Source organism: Dufourea novaeangliae, unplaced genomic scaffold, assembly GCF_001272555.1.
Source record: "Dufourea novaeangliae isolate 0120121106 unplaced genomic scaffold, ASM127255v1 scaffold124, whole genome shotgun sequence".
NCBI classification, from domain to species: Eukaryota; Metazoa; Arthropoda; class Insecta; order Hymenoptera; family Halictidae; genus Dufourea; species Dufourea novaeangliae.
Genome location: NW_015374010.1, coordinates 3,701,988 through 3,724,733, shown reverse-complemented (window position 1 = coordinate 3,724,733; position 22,746 = coordinate 3,701,988). Strand labels below are relative to the sequence as shown.

At 38.3% G+C, this 22,746-nt stretch overlaps 1 protein-coding gene across 1 annotated transcript in view; it reads left to right on the top strand.

Annotated features, from left to right (window-relative positions):
* The window catches only part of LOC107188341 (GTPase-activating protein CdGAPr), a 33,140-nt gene extending 14,751 nt beyond the window's left edge, over positions 1-18,389 (top strand). The window contains exons 2-7 of the mRNA XM_015576617.1: positions 11,123-11,260; positions 12,114-12,518; positions 13,397-13,727; positions 14,040-14,373; positions 14,750-15,671; positions 15,894-18,389. Of these exons, the coding sequence (XP_015432103.1) occupies positions 11,123-11,260; positions 12,114-12,518; positions 13,397-13,727; positions 14,040-14,373; positions 14,750-15,671; positions 15,894-18,389 (4,626 nt within the window). The remainder of the gene's footprint in view (positions 1-11,122; positions 11,261-12,113; positions 12,519-13,396; positions 13,728-14,039; positions 14,374-14,749; positions 15,672-15,893) is intronic.
* The last annotated feature ends 4,357 nt before the right edge of the window (positions 18,390-22,746 follow it).

The window sequence follows — 22,746 nt, the reverse complement described above, 5'->3', positions numbered from 1 at the left end:
ACTGCTCTTCGTTCTCCTGCAGAGTTGGATTTACTTTGGTCTTTTTTGTTTATGGTAAACTTGATGATAGTGCAACACGTAAACATTCTTTGTTATTCTTATAAAAGTTGACTTGAGTAGAATTCATTCTAGATTCCAGTAATATCGTTGCATTTTCATCGTAATGTAATAGTGGAACGTTTAATCGAGAACTCGCTTTCCGGATTGCATTGAAAATTTTCACATGTTGGTATTCTTCGGTGTACTCGCGGTGCGTATCGATAGTTGTGGTTCGGTCGAAAAGGTGTGTCCTTTATGTGCTACTAAATTCAATACTTAATTTTGAAAATGTAGTTTATTGCAAAGCAATTTTATTGTTTATTTACTTTCATGGTTGTAAACATTGACAGTGTTACGGTATTATTTTTAATTTGCTAAATCTCTTAGTAGATAAAATATATTTCAGACATATAATAGATAAATAAATTTTCTTTTGATTTGAATTTGACATCTGCGGTATTATTTTTAATTTACTCGAGCTTTTAACCCGTTAACTGCATTTGTACACTACAGTAGACGCCTACTTTATCACTTTAGTGATAATATCTGGAACATTTCTTGACGATCAACGATACAAAATTTCTTCAAATGATATTTAAGCATTAAACAAACAGTGTTAGTGTGATTACTAATTCATTATTTATTGTAAGTGAACGCATTGTTTATAAAATTTTTTTTAAATATTTCATCTAGTTTTTAAATGATTATTGGTTCGTGATTTTACAAAAAAAATTTTGTTGTATCAGATTCCAAAAAGATGCAGCGAGCAAGTTAATAGATAAAATATAATTTTCCTTTGATTCAGGTGTCTGGTCAATTTTCGTATATTTATTACAAAATATTATAATATATTATAAAAATTGAGTATACTATTAATTTAAAAAATTGTGATTCATTTTTTCAATGTCTATAACTTAATCCAGTAATAAAAAATGCACTCTAATGAGGTCAGTGATTAAAATAAACAAAAGTAACAAGTAATGAACAGACGACAGCACTATTTTTACTTGACAAATTTCCTAAATCCATTTTTTCAAAAATGAAGTCTCATTATTGATTTTGTCATTGATTTTGCAGGACGAATCACTTTCTTCCCGCTCGTACCACAATTTTCGAAACGATCCCCACGATACTCTAACCATTTAAAGTCCCGTGAATTTATTCTTTCTTGCTTGAACTTCTTTTCCCTGTCGAAACTTTTTCCTTGTATCCTGTTGGTAACTTGTCGTATTCTCATTATCGCCCGACGAATTTTCCGTTCTGGTTTCGCATGGCTTCTAGCAGTTGAGGACGATTGTTCCTGCGTCATTTTCGAGTCGAATTTCTCACCTCGGGCCTCGTGTTACGAAGAATTTGGCGGCGACCTCCTGGTCAGATTTCACCACCGTCCATCGATCATCTTCTCTCCGTCTGAAAGCATCCCGCAAGTGTGTGTGCCTCTCTGTGCCGACTCAAATTCCCGTCTCTTCCTATATCGCTGTAAATACATCGTCGACAACTATACCATGTGCATGAACGATTGTCGAGGACGTTGATGCTTGAGAAAGTTGGAATAAATCGGTTGGATAATTGTTCAGATAAGGACATTGTGTTATTCATCCCTTTAACTCCAGCTATTCGGATTATTTCCTTCCGTCTGATTCTGTGCATTGAAGTTTTAACGATTGTTAGAGGAGGAAGTGGTAATATGGAACTTTGCTGGTAAATTGTAATTTCACAATAAAAGTAGTAGTTCACGTGCCGTATGTTGCGCAACAGCCTAAATGCAATTTATGTATACAGTGACGTAAAAAGAAAAACTAACGAATTTCAAGCGTGTTTGTTATAATTCCATAATTAAAATTATGTTCATCCTCATTCATCCCTTGTGTCAATTAGACACACTTTTCTCCTAAGAAATTAAGGTTATTCTGTTATGTGTAATTAAATTTAGCCGAGACTCCATGACTTTTATTTTAAAGAATACGCAAATTTAACCATTTACCTCTTCATTATATTAATGTTTCACCACTGTGTCAAGTTGATACCGAGGGAAAAATTAAGTTGGCAAAATGATGGGTAGACGAAGGTTAAAAACCACTTTCAATTTTTTTTAACGTAGCGAAATCATCAATAGGAACATTAATTTTCTAACAAATTCTTGTTTCGTAAAATCGTTTCGGAAAACAGAGTACTTGCAAGAACTTTTCCAGTCTATCAATTTAGAAAGACAGTTGACCATCCAGCCAACTAAACGGCTGCTCTCGAGATTAAAATGGAGGCATAAGAATGCGATTCTGGATCCCATAGTTCCACCAAATTGCGCTCCCTTCGTAAACGATCGAGAGGGATAAACGGATATCGTGGAAGTGGAACCGTGCCCGGAGCACTCCGTACTGTTTGCTCAAATGTTGCCAAAAAGTTCGTCGACCCACTAACGGGAGAAACTGCAGCTGCTCGAGCACATTTTCGCCTGTTATAAATTCCGCGATGTTTATCGATCGCGAAACGCGTAAACGCCCACCACCTCCCCCTCCCAGTCCGTGGAAAACACGCGTGCGATTTTCCTTCTTTTGGTTTTTCACCGCCGCATGGCTTTACGCAACCGTGATAAATCGTAGATGCCCACGATAAAGAATAAAAGATGTTCACTACGACCCGAAGTACGTCAATAAATGCGTATTACCCCGGTTTCACCACGAGATTTCGCGAAAGTTACATCTGTCTGAAACGTTTCTTCGGCTAGAAATCGTACGAAACTTTCTTATTATTATTGTTATTATTGCTGTTAGACCGCGGGATGCTTGTGTACTAGAAAAACATTGATTACAAGAAATTTGCCTTGATGATTCGATATACCGATTTATTGGGACGCAGAACGAAGTTTCTTTTTTCCCTTAACTATCTTGTTGGATTAACCCTTTAACGCCCAGACCTTTAAATCGTTATTTCGAAATTATATATTGTATTTTGTTATTTTGAAGTCGAAAATATTGGTATTGAATCAACTCATTTAAAACAAATTTTTTTATTTACTTTTAACCCTTTAACGCCCAAACATGTCTTTTGGGGGAACAAATGATTTTTCGCGGTTAGTCAACTCGAAAATAGTCCCATTACGTGCACCTCGTCTGTATTTTCACGACAAAACTGATGGAAGTATGATTTTCTAGTTGTGACGCATTAATGGACGTTAAATGGTTAAGGAAAAAAATGGAAAACTAGTTGCATCTGATGAAACTTCTGTCGTTCATTGCATTTCACAGAGCTCTATAGGTCACAATTGCGTAAAATCTGCAGTCTAGTGATGATATTCGGGAGTGGTTAAAAGTGAGGATAATTCAGGATAGAGAATTATGGACGAAGGTGATGTTTCTTCTTTTTTTGTTGACTGTGTAGGATAGTGACATACAGAACCGCTCAGAATTATTAGAACCATATGACTATAATAAATAAAAACTTCTTTGTGATTTTCTAAACCAATGCAGGCGTTCGAATACTGTAAATGAAGAAGCGTACTTTAATACATTGCGATGCAGGAAACGTGTTATGTGTCATTCAAACATTTGCGTTATTATGCGATAGGTATTCCAAGGAATAAACATTCATCTTTCAAAACTGTTTTATTTCTCATACTTGGCTGACACGTATGTGCCTATTCTTGGAATAGACGTTTTGGAATTGTAGGATACTCCTATAGAGAATATGAATTGATATTCCTGGGCCAGTTATTTGAAAACTCGCCGGTTATAACGGATTTATGTGCCTAGAAACTGGGATTCAACGAATATTTGTGTTGATTATCGTTTTTGGTATTGCAATACTCTCCAGATGCTGGTGTTTATAAGAAGCGCCCAAGATGGCCGTCAGTGGATCAAAGCTTGCAGTCGTCGTGGACATAGAATTTCAATTTTTCGATAGATTCTATAAAAATGGGACGTGTCGATCGCATGGGATCATTTTAATAGAGTCAGTTATGGTAGTTCAATTTATCATTAACAACTACTTTGGTTTAAAAATTGTTATAATTCCGGGAGAATGTCAAATATAGCGAACGTCACGTCAACATTTGTCATTCTGTTCCTGTACTCCGATGTGTACCCCCATATTCGTAGATAAAATGTATTGTTTTAAATATAAAGTCACGAATTTTATATTGCCGTAATTTTTTTTTGGTTGAGGTTATGTCAATTTTTATGCGACTATCGTGTAGTGCGGACCATCGAATTTCATCGTGGGACATTTGACGCTTCGACAAAACACACGTTGTGATAAAAACTTATCAAAATGAATTGTCCGTTGTGCAAACACGAAAATCGCGTGCAATTTTATATTTCCCACGTATTACATAAAAATAGAAATAGGTAAAGTACAAGATTCGTTATTATTATTGTATCGTATCGTCAACGTTCACCATGTCTCCAAAAAGTACAATTCGCCGCTGGGGTCTCAACTGACCCGGAGTGTTGCTATTGGACAGTCGAATAGTCGACGTCGAGTGATTCAGCGAAGCTTTCACGAATAAAATTTTTTTTATCACGGACCTCGTGCAATTTTCGTGGATTTATGTTCGAGAACGGTGGTCCATCGCGTAAGCTCCGAGTATAGAAATTTACGGACGAATTCGATTGGCCGCGGGAGGCTCAAAGAAGCGTAAACCAGGAGGCAGCGGCGAAACGATCGTTTCCGAGCGATTGCCAGATTCACCAGGGAGAGAACAGTGCTCGCTTATACACACGTATATAGAAGCCCCGATGTTTGCCTCGAGGTTGCCAAAAAATACAATGACCCAAATAAGACGAGTCGCGCGCGCTCGATACTCGCAGATTCCGTTCTGACTCTGGTCTCTCAGCGGAACATAAGAGCCGATACTCAACAGTAGACTGCGGATGTTTATGCTTTTAGCGTCCAATGACTTGTCAAAACGTAGAAAACAAGAGATTCTAGTAAAATTTAATAATATTATTATTAATCTTCGGACAACGAACTGTGAAACATTCATGTGCCCCGCGGACTCTGGGTCAACTGGGACCCAAAGTAATACATATCACTAGACTGCGGATTTTTATGCAAATGTCTTATTAAAATTTCTTCTTAAAGCTCTAATCGTAGAGTATAATTCTTTTTTAACGTATCGAACATTTCTCGGAATTGTGCATACTGTTTTTCATTTATTCCTTTATTACATGTTAGAGGTGTTACATGTGATCGATGAATTGTAACATATAAAAATTACACGAGTGTAATAACTTATTGGAAAGTGTAATCCAGTGGGTGGATGAACACGATTTTTTGAAAAATTGGCGCTTTTTACCTATAGTTCCGTATGATTACATTTACATTTAATATAACATAAAACCATGTTTCCTCGTAAAGCCTTTACATGTGTTCCAAGGGTATTGTGCATATGAAATGTCGACATTCCCAGCCAACCCGATTTATACGGTGTGTCGAAAGGTACTCCACGTGCTCGAAGAATTCAGTGACCTCATAAATCATCCAGTTTCAACCTTCTGCTATTCGTCAATGTCTTCGGCCATTCGTCGTCGATATTGTAATGAGGGAGATCATTACCATGCTCATTCCTGAACGTGTGGTTCTCGCTTCTCCGACAAATTACGGTTCTAGAAAACCAGAGCTTGAAAAAAATAGGATTTTGCAACCACAAAAACACCAATCTTTCATAATTTCAAATGGAATGATGTTTTTATTCTGAACCCATTAAGGATCAAACAGTGAAATAATTTTTACACTAAAGACTTTTTATCCTTTGCAAAATTACATAGCTGGGTGGGAGAAGAAATAGTGATAAAAAAATTATTAAGTGAATTCTGTACTTGAAATTACAGTCTTGTAGAATTCGTCGTAAATATCGCGAAAGACCAGGAAAAAGAAGTAAAACCGCCATCTTTCACGTTCCTATTTCACGTTCTTATTTCACGTATTCGTAGGTCAGGGCGTTCGCGGGCAATGAAACGTAAGCTTGTTGGACAAACGAGATAATTGATAGCGCTCTTATAATTGAAAGCCTACTCAGCCGACGGCTAAAGAGGAAGTCCCTTGTGCGCGGCTGAAAGGATAGGCTTGACTTCCGATTTTTTCGACGAAACCCGTATACAATCTGATTCGTAGCTGGCAACCGAGAGGGACGCGTTCGTCTTCTCAAAGGGGAAATGTTTTTCAACGCATTCAGTGCCCAGTGGGTCGTTCGTGGCCTGCGATCAACTCTCCATTCTGACCATTTACCATTTTCACTATCGACCTCCTCATACATCGTAACACCGATTTTTCCTACTTATTCTATAAAAGTAGAATAAGGTGATTTTCTTATAGCACTTTGTTTCTAATAATTCAATTTCATCATTTGTGCATTTGTTGAGTTAACTTTCAATTTTGCGACAACGCAACATCATTTTTAAAGCACAAAACTGTAAAATTGAAATAAAAAATGGATAAAATGGAGAAAAATGGAGATAAAAAATTTCACGAATCGGTTGAAAAATTCCAGCTGACTCGATTTCTGGGGGACTAGATCACGGAGAAATTGCAAAATGTGTATTATTTACGGAATGATAAACCCGTGAGTTGTGTCCAGAGCATGAAGCACAGTTGGTTAAATAATTCGGAGAGCCAAAAAATTGTGAATGGTTCGTCGGAGCGTTCAACGGAGGGAGATTCGAAAGGCGCGATTCTGTGTGCTTTTTCAGCTTGAAGACCAACGACGGGTCGGGCTGCGTTCGGCAGACAAGGTTAATGAGTAAGCTTGCTACTTATGCGGGGACTGCTCGACATTCGGGTTACGGATTTGGCCTGAATTTTCTGTACAAGGCGATCCGAAACGCAGAATCGACGGTTTTCTGTGACGGTTCAAGATTAAAATAAGAAAGTGTCGGAGTGTCATGAATGAACAACTACGTAACGTCATTGGTGCACGAATTTTTGTTAGTTAATTTAAATATTCTGTTTTATATTTACTTTACAATAATTCAGTAATAAAGGTAAAAAAATAAGAACCACCAAATAATGATTGTGTGAAGAAATACGTAGAAGTTCATTTTTTTTTTTTTAAATTTAACCACTTTATTTATAATATTAGGTTATCTTTGTGGGGAATATTTTAAATTGTATTTGATGAAAGGGAATTGTATTTATTTCGTTTAAGTCGAAGGGAAATATTATTTGTGGCTACCGATGTGTACACATTATAGTAAATGTAAACGTACAATAAACATAGAATTCTTTTTCCTTTTAGGAAATTATTAACGAATCTATGAGTTATTGTACAAGTTTTTTTTTAAATTAGAAAGGCACTTTGGAATTAATTTTTTTAATAGAAATTTGAAACTAATGACATGGAAGTTACACTTTCGATCTCCATGAAAATTACTTCATAAATATGAATTTATAGTTTCATTTTAATCTACATTTTCTAAACACTCTATGCTTCTATTAAATTCTTCGATTTCTCTTTTCCTGAAGTGTTTCTCATCTAAAATGTGGAATGAAAATAAGCTCTATCTAGATTGCGTATATTTAATACAAATACAGTATATTTATGGTCTCATTATGAATACAAATTTTCACGAAAACTGCATCGATACAAATATTTCTTTACTCAGTTATAGATTCTATCAGGTTCCAAATAAAATATTACATTGTTACGAAATAAGTGACCATTTTACATTCCACAAACGCCATCACCCTATAAAAACAGTTTCTGTAAATTATCCAATTACATTGCAACAAATCATTTCTTTTCATCGACCTATTGAAAATCTCTTTAAACTTCATTAAACATTTTAGCCTACACGATTATAGACGATACTCTATAGTACAAATGCATAAGGTCCGCCAGTCGAGTAGTAAAACAAAAAAAAAAGTATGCGTCGAAAATGTGTAGATGTAAATGGAGGAACGACCGAACACAAAATTTGAACCGCACCCGATGACCCGAATGTCGTGCAGCGTACCCTCGTTAGTTAAATTCTCCACGCACGATGATTCATCCGAACCGTCTTCCTTCAATTGCCTTCACAGACTGCCTCCATTTTCTGCCAGTGGCGGACGCAACGCGCGGCGAAACTCGTTTAAAGCGTTTCTTACTTACATAATAAGTTCGAACCGCGTCGGTTTCGCGGTTCTCATTTCTCTTTCAACGATCGAGCCGATCGAACGAAAACCGCTCGAACTTTTATGCACCTCGTTTCATCGAGTTTACGTCTTCGATCGACTGAAACCACGCCTCATTTTCATTTTTACGAACCGATTGGAGAAATAGTTTCGAGGTTTTGGTCCCTGGGAAATTATTCGAGATACTTGACTGAAAGGAAACGTTATTTCTGTATTATTATTATAAAAAAAACGTAGATTTAACGGAATTATTTTAGAAAATTTATTTTATCTCATAAGTTCTAATTAAATTTGCTTTATCTGGTGTTTCACTATAAATTTGAGTTTCTAACATTGAACTGAGGACTGTGTCACCTATGTGTATGTGGACGTGGTATGGCTAGATTGCATAAGTTTATGGAAATTCACAGTTTTAAATGTTAGTACATATATGAAAGTTACAATTTGAAGGAAGTTTAAATCCTGGACTAGCGGCTTTACCCCACGGTAATAATAATACGTGAACGGTTTTAAACGTTATTGAAACGTTTATTTACGTCTTTTGCGTGTTAAATGCATAACCGTGCGCAGTCTACTAATGACAGACGAAACGATAATGGTGGCAATTAACCTTCGGTTGACGAATACTGAATCCATTTGTACTCATCTATGCATACATGTCGACCGTGTAACACAATATGTATACATATAACATATATTAGATTGAGTCACAAATATCTTACTTATTTCACAATTTACACTAATATATAATGTCCTTTGTATTATTATATGGATCAGATTTCGTTTTTTGGTTAGTCGATTAGATGAAACATTTTTTTGAAAGGATATGTTTTCTCCACCCGATAGAGGAAGTTGTAATTCAACCCAACTACAGAGTCTCTAGTCTAAATTATTCGTAACGAAGAATAATAAATTTTATTTAATTACACCTTATTTTAATACATTTACCGTAAAATGTCACACATTCGTTCAGTTTATTTTACTTTATTTTCATAATATGTATTCCTAAAGAAGGATAAATCGAGCCAGAAGATACTGCCTCATTATAATACAAATTCACCATTCCCATAATGGGTCTATCTGGATCCAATATCGCCTTTCAACCCATTATGACCCAATATTGGGTTAACGCAACATTTCATTCGCAATTTTCTTTCAGTGAATTTACATTACTGAATTCTCTTTTTCATGCTGCAGTTATAAAAGAAGATTTCAAAAATTTGCTCAATATGTTTTCAGTCGCTATTTCTTCTTGAAATTTGAAGAAATTGAAAACAGTTATATATATTTTTTATACACTTTTATAAGTAATAAATAATTATATGTATAAAAATCGCCTTGTTTCACTGACTGGCACTTAATATGGGTTAAACGATCCACCATTCGAGGGTTAATAAAAATGGCGGTCTTTTTGTCGTTGCATGAGGGATATCTTGTCCTCCATCAAATCCATTTGAAATTCGAATTGTATACAGCTGTTCGCGGATCACGCTGTGTGAAAAGTGGGTTAAAAATACGAGCCCTCGATCCCGTAAATGTAAACATTTCGTCCGCCGGTAAATCAATGCGTTATGGCACGGGTAAAAAACGTTTTGATGGAATTTTATTCCCGGGCTACTTTCTTCCGTGCGGAGCCGTAAACACGTTAACGCATCGAGGATGGACTGTTTTATTACAAAACCTGGCCGCAATAAACCCGGAATAAATTCACGTGTACGTTTCGTGATTTCTTTCGGCTGATAAGTATACACTTTAAGTCTTCTTCTTCTTTTTCTCCTTTTTTTTTAATTATCGACGTGACTCGTTGCTGATCTTTGGTGCCGTTGACTTCGAAACTCTCACGTGCACCGATAAACTCATCCGAACTGTTCGTAATGATTGCTCGTTTTCGTTTTATTCGTATGCGTGTAAAAGTTCGATTTTTAATCCTCTACGACGCCTTTTGTACGTTTATAGCATTTTAATCGACTGTTTATATAAGTAGTTGCTTTGATATGCAATTAAAAAAAGAAGAAAGTGTCTTTTGCGACATAAAATGGAAAATAAGAAGAATATGATTTTGTGGAATTAAAATTGAATACACAATTAGACTTCATAAAGTTTTAACTGAATTGTGTTTAGTTTTCTTGTTCTTTTCTCGAGTATGGGAATGTTCTTAGATTGATGGAAAATAAATGATCGACTTTCGGGTCTGTGGTATTACATTTCTGTATAATTTGCATAAGATTGCTAATCACAACAGTTTATTTTGATTATACAAAGTCCAATCTTCGTCACCTTATAAAAACAATTGAGAAAGTCTTACATATTTTAAATTTAGTACAGGGATCAAAAGCTTGACACATTCAAACGATCATATATTGTCTACATACCCAATATTTATTAAAGAATATTACACTTAAGCTTCTGTAACACAGTGTATTATTAAGGTAATAAATTAAAATAATTCACAACGAATTTAATAAATACAAATTTAACTAATATGAATATTATTATTTCTATACACTCAAATCGAAATGAAGCACCATCTTACTGTTACGAATAATTGGATTTTAGAGTAAATGTATAACAAGCGGAAGAAAATAAAAATATACAAAATACATTGAATTAAAACAGCCGTTTATATGAATCCAATTTCGATAAAATTGATATGGTTACTATGGTTACATATAAATACAAATAAGTTACAATTAAACAAACAAAAAACAGTAGACTTACATCAATTTCAATATAAACGGTTCATATGTCATTAAAAGTTATCAATACATTTAATTTGTTCTTAATTTTAGTGATCCCTAATATGCGAAGTAAATTCGTTTTTGTATCTGATTGTTCCAAAATACTGTACGAGAATGAAAATTTGCATGAACGTTCGCAGTCTAGTTACAAACTGCGTGTTGATCTACGTTCAGGATCCATCATTGATAACGATGCGACGACGGAAATTAACACTGAATATTTCTATTTGATACAGGGATTAGGATGTAATCGGACGGACGATTTCAGCACGCCGGTCAGTTCTGGCAGCAACATGGGCAGTATCGCACGGTTCCCGAAATTGGACGAGTGCGCCCACTTTCATTACGAACACGTCGAGCTCAGTTCCTTGGAGGTCAGTTGCGGATCATTAATTCATTGCGTTCTCGAACACCTGAGCCAACTGCATAAATAGTTCTTAAGAATAAAACATATGCACGAAAAACGAGACAATTTGAAAATATATATACAGGGTGTGTCACATAACTTGTCTAACTCCGAATAACTTCGAAAGTATGTCTTTTCCAAAAAATGTTTTATATAAAAGTAACATTGTATCGAAGGAACCATATGATGCTGAAACGATTTTCTTAAAATAACCTATTTGTGACCTTGAATTTCTTAAATTGAATGCGTACCTTTTTGGATCGAAATTTGAAAGATCGAACGAGGATACTGAAGACAGGTATTGGAAATTACATTTCTGACGGGTTTTTCAATTTTCTGTTATTGTATTTCTTGTTTCGTTAATTTAATTCTGGTGTGCATACTATTCACGAAGATTATCAAAACACTTATTCTAACAATTATTTTTTTTCGAATCAGTTACATGTCGTGTATCTTGTTAACAAATTTTGCGTTCACTTCGTGAATAGTTCTTAAGGGCTATTTAGATAAGTATAAAATGATTCATAGGAACAGAGGTTTCATACATTCTACAACTGTCTATGTTTTTATCTTAATTTTTTTTTTTAATGACTGGACTCTGATTCCGAAGTACGATCATCTGGTTTCGTTATGGATCAGACATTGTCCGGGTTCGTCTTGCAAGAGTTACAATCTCGATACCTTTTTATACGACCGAATAATAACTCGACAATTAATTTTTCAATATTTTTTTTTTGTATTTCGTTGAATAAGTGAAAACGGATTAGAAGTTAGTCGCGTGACACGCAACAAATAAACGATGAAAAATTATATGCTTGCAGGTTTCACTTAGCGAAGGTTCCAATGATTCCGACAGCTACGCGGTCAGAGTCACATCCGGTGATGCATGCTGGACCCTCCAACGATCTTATGATAATTTTGTTATGTTTGACAAGCAATTGCATCGCTGCATATTTGACAGGAAGTACTCCTCGTTGACCAAGCTTCCAGATACTCGGCCGAAAACCACCTGTGATATACTGAGGGACTATTTAAATCGGTTCTCACAGTTAAATCATGAAGGCCTAAATTGCGGTCCTGTGTTAAATTGGTTGCAGCTAGATAATAGAGGAAGAAGAATCCTCGTCCCAGAGTCAGATTCATGCCCCATTAACACGCCCGCGGTAGCCGCGGCTTATGCAGTTAGACCGTACGTGGCCCAGGCGCCGGATGAAATCTCGTTCCAGGTGAGCTTCCGCAACAAACTCAAGACAATAGATAAGAATTGCAGTATTCTACAGTAGCTGGGGTAGTATACTGTAGTCTAAAGTAGTCTACAATGATTTACAGTAGTTCATAATAGTCCATAGTAGTCATCAGTATTTCATAGTAGTTCACAGTAGCCCACAATAGTTCATAGCAACCCACAGTAATTCACAATAGTTCACCGTAGCCCAAAATAGTTCATAGTAGTTCATAGTACTCTATAGTAGTTTATAGTAGACTACAGCAGTCTACAGTATTCTATACTAGTCTATAGTAGTGGAGAGCATTGTATAATAGCTACAGTGGTCTACAGTATTCTGAAGTAGCTACAGTGGTATACAGTTTTCTACAGTAGCTACAGTGGTCTACAGTATTCTACAATATTCCACTGCAACTGTAGTATTCCCTTTCAATATGCACGTTTTGTCTACACCTTTATACTGACATTGACAGTTCCACCGTACCATTGTGTGACGTAGTGTAGATAATGATTTTTGTCCACTAGTTTTATTCATAAAAATGTAGGTACATACCCCTTTTTTCTCAAGTGTTGTATGTGATTCTTGCAAACAGATTTTGTCAACTGATGTCTTAGATGTATTCTCTTAAATGATTGACATTTGATTCTTTTAAATTCGTTGTTCATTAATACAAATCCTATTGGGTTACTCTTCCATTGATCTTTATTTTTGAGAAAAATGAGTACATTAGGAATGGAATAAGACATAATCTTATAGCTAGACTGGAAATTTGGTGTAAAATACATAGAAATCAAAGTTTTAACAAACGCCAATTAAATTTTGCTGTATATTTTTTTATTTAACCTCAATTGTAAAATGTACACGGTTATGAATTTCAGGTTGGAGACATGATCTCTGTAATAGACATGCCTCCATCAGGGGAAAGCACATGGTGGCGCGGAAAGCACGGTTTCGCAGTGGGATTCTTTCCAGCTGAGTGTGTGGCCGTGATAGGGGATAAGGTTCCTCGACACTTGACCGTGTCGACGACAGTCAGATCGAAGTTACCCGTGAAACCGGTGTTCAGGAAGCACGGGAAGCTGATCGCCTTTTTCAGATCGTTTATACTGAATAGACCATCTAGGAGGCGACTGAAGCAGTCGGGAATTTTGAAGGAACGCGTGTTTGGTTGTGATCTAGGGGAACATCTGTTAAATTCGGGACAAGATGGTACGTGCATCTATTTTACAAGTCCTTTGATAATAAAATCCAAGTAGCCCTTACACAAATCCCGCAGCTGTGTCTTGTGAAATACAGAAAGGGCTCGATGAATATTCACAAAATTACAAGTGATGATGATAACAAAGAAAAAATAATTCAAATAAAGAAGGGAAGACCTTGCAAGCATCTAACGAGTCCTTACTGTACATTCGTTAAATAGCCGTTACAAGCGTTTATTAATCACAATAGTAACCTCAGCAATACCCAAATTACTTTCAACATAAACGTTTTACATTAGTCTAATACTGTTTATCATTGCAGTGCCTACCGTTTTAACATGTTGCGCCGAATTCATCGAGAATCATGGGCTGGTCGACGGCATATACCGTCTGAGCGGCGTGACGTCGAACATTCAACGATTACGAAACGCGTTCGACGAGGATCGTGTTCCTGCATTGCATTCCGATGAAAGTATTTTACAGGACATCCACTCGGTGGCGTCCCTATTGAAAATGTACTTCAGAGAGCTACCGAATCCACTCTGTACATACCAGCTTTATTCTACTTTCGTTAGCGCGGTTCAGGCTAACACTGACGCGGAGAGGTTAAGGCGGATGAGGGATACCGTTAGGAAATTACCACCACCTCACTACAGGTACTTTAGAGGAAAATGTATTTACTTTCCAGACTCCCAATCAGTAAACTTTTATGATCTACCAATACATAGTGACTATATTGGAGAAAAACTCTCTGTGCATAAACAAGTATCTTGTAGAGGAGACTTTAGGGATTCTGAACACATTTGTATCCGAATTCTAAGATTACAACCCCGATCTGTCATTTGCAATAACGGCACATGTTCCTCGCCTAATTTCACATAGACTACATCACATTTGAATCACATGAGAATCCGTGAACTCGATGGAGTTCACGAACTGATTGTCCCTGAATTTAATTTCTGTTTTGTACTCTTTCGTTTGTGTACCATGTTTTAAACATGCAATACACTTAAAATTCATTCGTATTTTCAGAACTTTAGAATATCTTATGCGCCATTTAGTCAGAGTCGCAGCCCGCGGCACGGAGACCGGTATGACGCCACGGAACATCGCCATAGTTTGGGCTCCGAATCTGCTGAGGTGCAAGGAACTGGAAGTGGGCGGCGTGGCGGCGCTCCAGGGGGTCGGTGTGCAGGCGGTGGTCACGGAGTTTTTAGTTTGTTACGCGGAATTAATATTCGGGGACGGTCCGGTCGGACGGCCGAAATCGTTGGCCATTACGACACCCGCAAGATTACTAAGCCTGGAGGAGGCACGGAACCGAAGTCTGAGGGGCGAGCCGGATTACATAGAAGTGGGCGCCGGTCCAGCTGGGTTATCATTACAGTACCACACGGTCATAGAGCTGCCGCGAAAGAGAAACGGCTCGAAACGTTCGCCCTCGTTGAACTGGAGGGCTTTGTTCGGTCGGGGTGGTCTGGGTGCCAGGGGGAAACCGCGACAGGTTGGCACGCCACCTCAAACAGAAACGGTGCCAAGTTCCTTAAATTCGTTGCGACGATTGAGACCGGTGAAGAGCGCCGACAGTTTGGATGGCGAGGACAGTCTCGGTCCTCTGTTGGGACCACCACCAGCCAGACCGTGCGGACACAGTCGTTCGGTGTCGCACGACTCGTATTTCGATCATTTGGCGGACGCGCCGAACCCGACGTCGCCCTTGGACCTTTCCGAGATACAACTTAACTTCGATCTGGAGGAACGGGAAATGAGAATGTTCTCCGAGGAGGAGAGCGGAGGCGTAGCATCGGTCGAGGCATCCCCGAGACGGCAGAGACTGGAAGGGGCTCAGAACACTGCTAACACCGGTGGATCAAAGAGAAAAAGGTCGAGACTGGAGGAAAGACTGCAATGCGACGTCGAATTGCGCTTCATTGATAGCCAAAGTCCTGATCAGGTAGAGAATTATTTTAGATTTTAATTAACCAAAGAAAAGAAGTACGAAGGAGCGATGTATTGTGTAAGGAATTGTAATTATATTCACGTACAATTTCACATGGCCCTTGTAGTGGTTCAAAGATGTTATCAGTTTTTTAAACTCTTGAATCATTGTTTGTTGGAAGCATATAATATGTTGTAATATCGGTTGACGTATTAATTAATTGTTATGTACTTATAGGTGATGGTATCCGCAGACGTGCACAGTATGGACACCCCATCCTCTCTACCCACGCCAGGGTACCTTCCATTGTTATCCGAAGCATCGACGCCACTTACCCCAGCCACATTGCACGGCACCCCGCATTCTACATCACCCATCCCAGCCAACAGTCCTAGGATAAGTTTCCGAAGCTTCACATTACCGTTAGAGATCGATGACGAGCAAAGCAACGCGAACAAACTGAACAGAACTAGCGTGTCTTCCGATAAATCATCCGACCCTAGTCATAGGTTATCCATAAACTTAGAAGGGCAGAGTAACGCTAAGTCCTGCGAGAGACTAATGACGTACGAGAAACGCGTAGATTTGTACGACGAGAAAGGGTCTTCCAAGGCTCAGAAGACGTCGAAAGAGTCGAACTTAGGAGTATCAGACGTAGACCAGGAGATGGTATCTTGTGATAGGCTAGTGTCCCACTCTAGTGACATAGAATCGAATAAGAGAACGTCCCCCTGCAAGGACGCCGGGAACAGATCGAGCGCGTGTCCGACCGACGAGAGCAAATCGTCCAACAGCGACAACAGAGACGCATTGGATGTACGAAAAAATAATGCTTCGAGTAAATCTGTTGGTTCCCAGAACGACGGTAATCTGGCTGGAAATTGTAACGCACACAGAAATGAAATGCAAAGTATGCCTTTGTCGAGTGCCACTGATCTCGATTCCCCGATGTCCTACGAGCAGACCATCGATGATCTGCCAGACTCCGGCTTTGTAATCTATGATAGCTCTGACAAGATGTTCACTACAACCGAAACACCGCAGATGGCATCGACCACCAATGATTCCGGTGAATGGGTGATAGTCGAAAGAACCAGCTCTATCACAACGCCTACCAGTGATTCGAGCAGTCCCAAGGATCCTCTGGAGGGGACAGTGAATCGCGCAATAGCGACGGAAGCGCCGCAGCTGAGATCAATGTCGGAGAACGTCTCTAGGACCTCTCTGGATTTTACTATGGGCTCGACCGTGGACACCGACACGTCTTGCATCGGTGTCAGCGACTTGACTGAAAGTCCAATCCTCCCTCAGGAGTCTGGAGAGATGACCTTCGACGTTACCGATAGGGAACTCGATGAACACAATGGTACCGCTCAGAGGACATCCAGAGGCTTCGATGGTCAAGCGAATTTCGGTTTGGTCGAGTCTGGGAACAATTACTCGAATATCTCTTCGATACACGACCAGGACAACGGAAATCAGAAGATTTGCACCGTCAGTATCACGGACATCCGTTTGAATCAGAAACCCAACAACATGGAACACGAGGTATCCACGTGTTACACGCAGTTGGACAATACGAAGTCATTGAACAGAAACGATAACCCCGTGAAGGATGAAGTCCGCAGGGACGAAATGTTCGAGGACACTCAACGAACTTCGAGAAACATGGACTTCCTGCAGCAAGACGTCCGACGTTCCCTGCAGCTGCACCACAAGCCCCAGTTTACGGGCGAGCGACGTTCATTCTCGAGCCAATCGAACAGGAAGGATCTCGATCTATCTCTCACCGACAATAACAAACAACGTTGCCCGAATCAGAAGCCGGAAAAGTGCCAAAGCTTCGAGTACGTCTCACCAAAGGAATCAGCTCAGAACAGTCAACAGCACAAACAGTATCAACACGCCGACGAGAATTCGAAATGCAACAGTCTGAAGAGTACCCAGCCGCGGGAGCATATCGAGGTAATACCGTCGGAGAACGCTACGGAGCCCAGTGAAATAGCACACTCGCCCGAGGGTGCATCCGAGACCACGTCCTTGAACTCGTCCTGTACCTTCTCCAATGCGTCCTCCCCAGTGGATGATTCCATAGTCCTTCGAGACACCGCCGCGATACTACAGGAACTAGCGTTACAGAGATTGTCCGGTGGAATGGTGGGCAGTGACCTGTCCGTTTCAACAAGAAGAAGATTCGACACGGAGAGCAGCAAGGATAGAAGAAGCTTCGATTCGGAGATAGGAAGGGAAATTGTCAGGGAGCGCAAGATGAGGCAGGAACTGGACACTGCTAGGGGAAAGTCAGAGGAACCTCCGGTAAATACTCCGCATCTGCCGCCATGTTTGAGGGCGCGTCACGCAAGGGCCACCAGGGCGTCTTTGAGTCGATCGTTAGATGAAGCCAAGTTCAATAAAATGACCGAGGCAGCTTCGCTGCCTGTAAAGCAAGCCTGCGAGGACTCGCAGCACAGTTCCACGCCCAATGTTGGGACTGCGTCGAACGCGTCGAATAACTCCGATAAGATTAACCTGAAGAATCTCGGCGGCTTGGACCTGGGTGATCCCCAATGCAGAGAGAGAATAGAAAAGTACAAAGAGGAGAGGAGGACGTTCTTGAGGGACAAGTACAGGTCCGAAAGCTTCCGGGGAATATTGTCGAAGACGGAGGACGACGGGGAGCAAGCGCTTTTAGCTAGGTTAAAGCAGAGAGCGTCTAGGCCCTCCCTTCATTGATATTAACGGTAATATTTATGAAACGGTCGAATGTCCCCGCATGAATGCCTCTGTCGCGGTCGCACGTTTGAAGTATTCGGATGAGTAGAGTGATGCTGGTGAGTTTGCACTGATCGCGTTTAATCCTTTGCACTCAGAATTTAGTTTGACCACGATTGACCTTGGGTTCGTTTCGTTGTGGTAGATTTTTCAGTATTATCTGTTCGGAGGTGAATCTCTTTATTAAGGAATGTAAGAAAGTAGAAAGGGAAATGAATAAATGGAAAGACCATTCGTGGTGTCCTGTTCGAGCAAGTGATAATTCAACACTTAAAAATGTGAAAAGAATGTTAAAAAGAAATTTATCTTTTAAAATAACTCAAATATGAAGTTTATGGATTTCAGTGTAAGTTGCTTTCTGTTTTATTGTTTTACTTAAAAAGATTGGCTTTGATTGATCGAAGATGTAGAGGAACTGTTGAATCCAATTCAGGTGGATGTTTATGGTCAGTTTTTTTGTTTACTGACAATCACACCAGATCCAATTTTACTTGCAGGTACTCAATGTCACTCTTTACGTTTATAAGTATGCCCTAACGTATAGACTCTTGAGTGATGGTAATAAAAAACTTTAACAGGGATAAATCAGAACTACAAGATCTTCTGATACTTTCACTTATTTAAAGACTTTTATGATGTTTAACTACAAATGACTGCCACCACCTTCATGGTAAACTTTTTTCTTCGAACGAATTAAATAGAGTCTTATATTGAAATCCCTTTAATCAAAACTAACAATTATTAACATCTTTCATTCAAAAGAACCTACAAAAAACGTTATTTTGCGTTTTAGACATTTCTTAATTATACTTGTTAATTGCGTTTCAAAGAACAAATAATTATGAAACTTTTTAAGGATATTACAGTTATATATTTAAAAAACAAAGATATTAAATTTGTTGCCATTTTTCTAAGGAAACGTTATCACCTGCGTCTAGTGCTATGTACGATTTCGTTTTACGATTTGAAGACTCCCAGAACGTATGCATTTACTTATCGTATATTATTAAAAAAAAGTTAAGAGTGCAAAAGGTTAAAGCATGAAAACAGAGCGCAGTTGATCAATCGCAAGGTGTTATAAGGATATTAAAAAGAACGAAAAAGAAACGAACAAACTGAAATCGATTGCGAGAGAACGTTCGTTCTATCGCTGTTGTTAACAGAACAGTCCGATAGCTTGAATGTTCTTAATTTATTATCTAATGTGTACATATAATCCGAGTTCTATGTACGAATAAGGCTATTTTCTGTTATTGTTATCGAATCTATAACGAATGATCTTTTTTTTTTCCGTTGCTGTTATTGCTCCCAAAGATATTCCCCTTCTGCCCCCATTAGATTTTTTATGTTCGTCGGCGCTGTTCTGTTATCGACCGGTTTTCGATCGATCCCATAACGCACCATTATACGAGCCGTGGGTCCACACGAAAACGGAGTTCGTTCGCGAGAAGAAACCCTTTGCACGCGAGATTCCCTTTCTTTCGTCCGCCATTTTGGTGAACTTGTTTTTTCGAAATGTTATTTACGAGGTTAAGTTTATAAACGAACAAATTTATATAATACTCTGTAACGTTTAAAAAAGAAGAAACAATGAATTGTCTTCGAATATGCGTGCATGATGATTGAGTGTGTATAAGATAGAGCGAGAGAGGAAGAGAGAGATTTATATATACATATATATATATAATATATAGTTTATGATATTGTAATGCGTTCTCGTTTTTCTATACGTCGTACTGTTTGCTCGAAGAAATGTTACGCCACGTCGACTATAAAACTAGAAAAGGTCTATGAATCTGTTCGTTCGATTTGGTCCCGAAATCTACCGAGTGCAAAGGGTTCGAAATAGATTTCAGCCACGCATGCCTTCTTAAAAAGTATAATCAATTTTATTGATTGTAATTAGACTGCGGATGTCTATGCACATATTCATTCTTTGTGGACATTAGAATTAATGAACGTCAACTGACAGAAACTATTAAGTTATGTAATAAATATCGTTTTCTAAACTGCTCCATTGCGGCCGTCTTGAAATCAGTTAAAGTGAAAGTTCAGTGAAAGTATGTCGATTCGGGTGGATTTTACTCCAATTAAAACTCTTCATTTTAACCCTGGTACGACTTTCAGTGCAGATATACATTTCAAATTGATCAACTTTTTTAACTTACTGAAAAATGTTTCAGCGATAGTTTTACACTTTGTAGAGTGTTGACGAAAAATCTTGTTGTCAGTAGATTACATTATTTATTGGTTATTTTCTGGATAACGGTATTTTCTTTACACTCGAATGTTATTAATCTTGTTATAGAGAAATATTTACAATTTGATGATCTTATAATGATTATAATAATCTTGTGTCACTAACATCGCTGGCCACACAAATATCAGTGTAATAATTGTTGTTGTAAAGTTTCTCGGTAATTTTGTATCCTTTGAATTAGTAATAAGAAAGGTCAGTAACAATTTCCTTACATTTTTAATGAGGCGAATTTAAAATTCAAACGGACAAAATTAAGAAATGAAAACGTGATTAGGTCGACAGGTACCCTAAGGCCATTGCAAGATTAAAGATTATGTTGAAACTTTGGTATTCGAAATCGATATTTATTATACAACGACCTAATAGAGTCAAATGTACATTTATCTCTTTCGCTATGGGTTCCATTAGGATGTAAACAAAATACTATCAAATTATTTACTGTACCGATTCTTAGACGATCATGTACGCTGTAAATGCATAAAATCCGCAGGCTGATTATAATCGGGTGATAGTTTGAGTGAAAGTGTAAATCGAGACGCTTCCGTTCTCACCTGTAAAATTTCGTTGTTGCTCGTCAAACTGAAAATTTATTTTAAACGACCAGCCGTTGACTATGCAAAATTTGTTCGATCAAAACGCGAAATTTTCTCGATTCATCAATTATTTTTTGACCCGATCGTTCGAAATTTTTTATCTTTATTAGCCGCACTTTTTCGGCCCCTCCCGGTTTTCTCGATTTTGTACGTGTTTCACGCGTTTCCTCTATTTTTCACGCCGACCCGCTTGTCCACAGCTATGATGTAACGCACGTAGTTAGAAATTTTTTTTATTTTTAAATATGTTACACCCGTTTATAGCGATTAATATCGAGAATGATAGAATACTCGTTACTATTCGTGTTCAGTTCTTCTTTCACGTTTACATATTACTCTCGTTTCTTCTTTTTTTTTTTATTATCGCCTCTTTTTTATTGTAAGAACTCACGACGAGTTTTTCGATGCGCACGATTCTCGACACCGATTGCAAAAAGTTTTTTTGTTCCTTACCCTCGTCCCTCCCAATCATTGTTTCGTTTTTTGTAATTCACACCGCATTAAACTAAGTATTTGATTGTAAACCACGCGTCGAATCGACTTTTCTTTCTCGCCGTTGGACCGAGTTCGCGACGATCTATTCACACGTTATTTGTATATGCTAATTATTATTTAGTCGATATGTAATATATTAATTTATGTACTCTAGTGTTTGAGTATATTCAAGGAGAAGAGAAAACCTTGCTTAAAATCAAGATTACTGCCGGGAAAACGATTGATCGTCACGATCACTTTTGTTAGTCACTTCAAAGAAATCCCACGATAGAAGAAGGAATAACAAAAACCGTGCACGAAATGCTGTCTTGTTTTGTAGATTTTTATCACATTCTTATTGTTGTTATATTTTGCATAATTTTGTTTATCCGAACTACTTTGTTCTACATTCTGTTGCGAATCTTATTTTTAGATCCCGTTTTTTGCGAATTAGCGACGTGGACTGCTGTAAAGACACAATGCCCGATCACCAGCGAGATATAGTCGCCAAATTTGACCAAGTTCGTGTTCCAAGAACTGGAACACAAGAGGAAGAGGGATAGTTCGAAGCTAGTTCGTTCCTTTTCCATGATCACGGTTTCCAATTTGATCCTCGCGAAACGCGACACATAATCAAAAACGAAAAAAGGAGCCACCGGACCTCTGTGATAGCATCCATTCAGAGCCTCATTAACGTACCAATTAACGATATTTGTCTGGTCTGATAGAGCTCCAGGCGTGTGTAACTGTACATTTCGATCTCTGGACGAATCAAAGCACGGAATTATAGAGGGGATCGTCCGTTTGTAATCTTGAAAATGCTCAAAAACGATCAAAGTCAAGCATGATACTTCACCGGCCACATCACACGAATTCTATGTACCGGGTGATCTGAAGATAGGATCGAGGAACTGCAGGATTGTGACGGTATTCAAAGAAACGTATAAACAATTTTGATGAAGTATTAGGTGGACGAATAAGTAATTTGTTA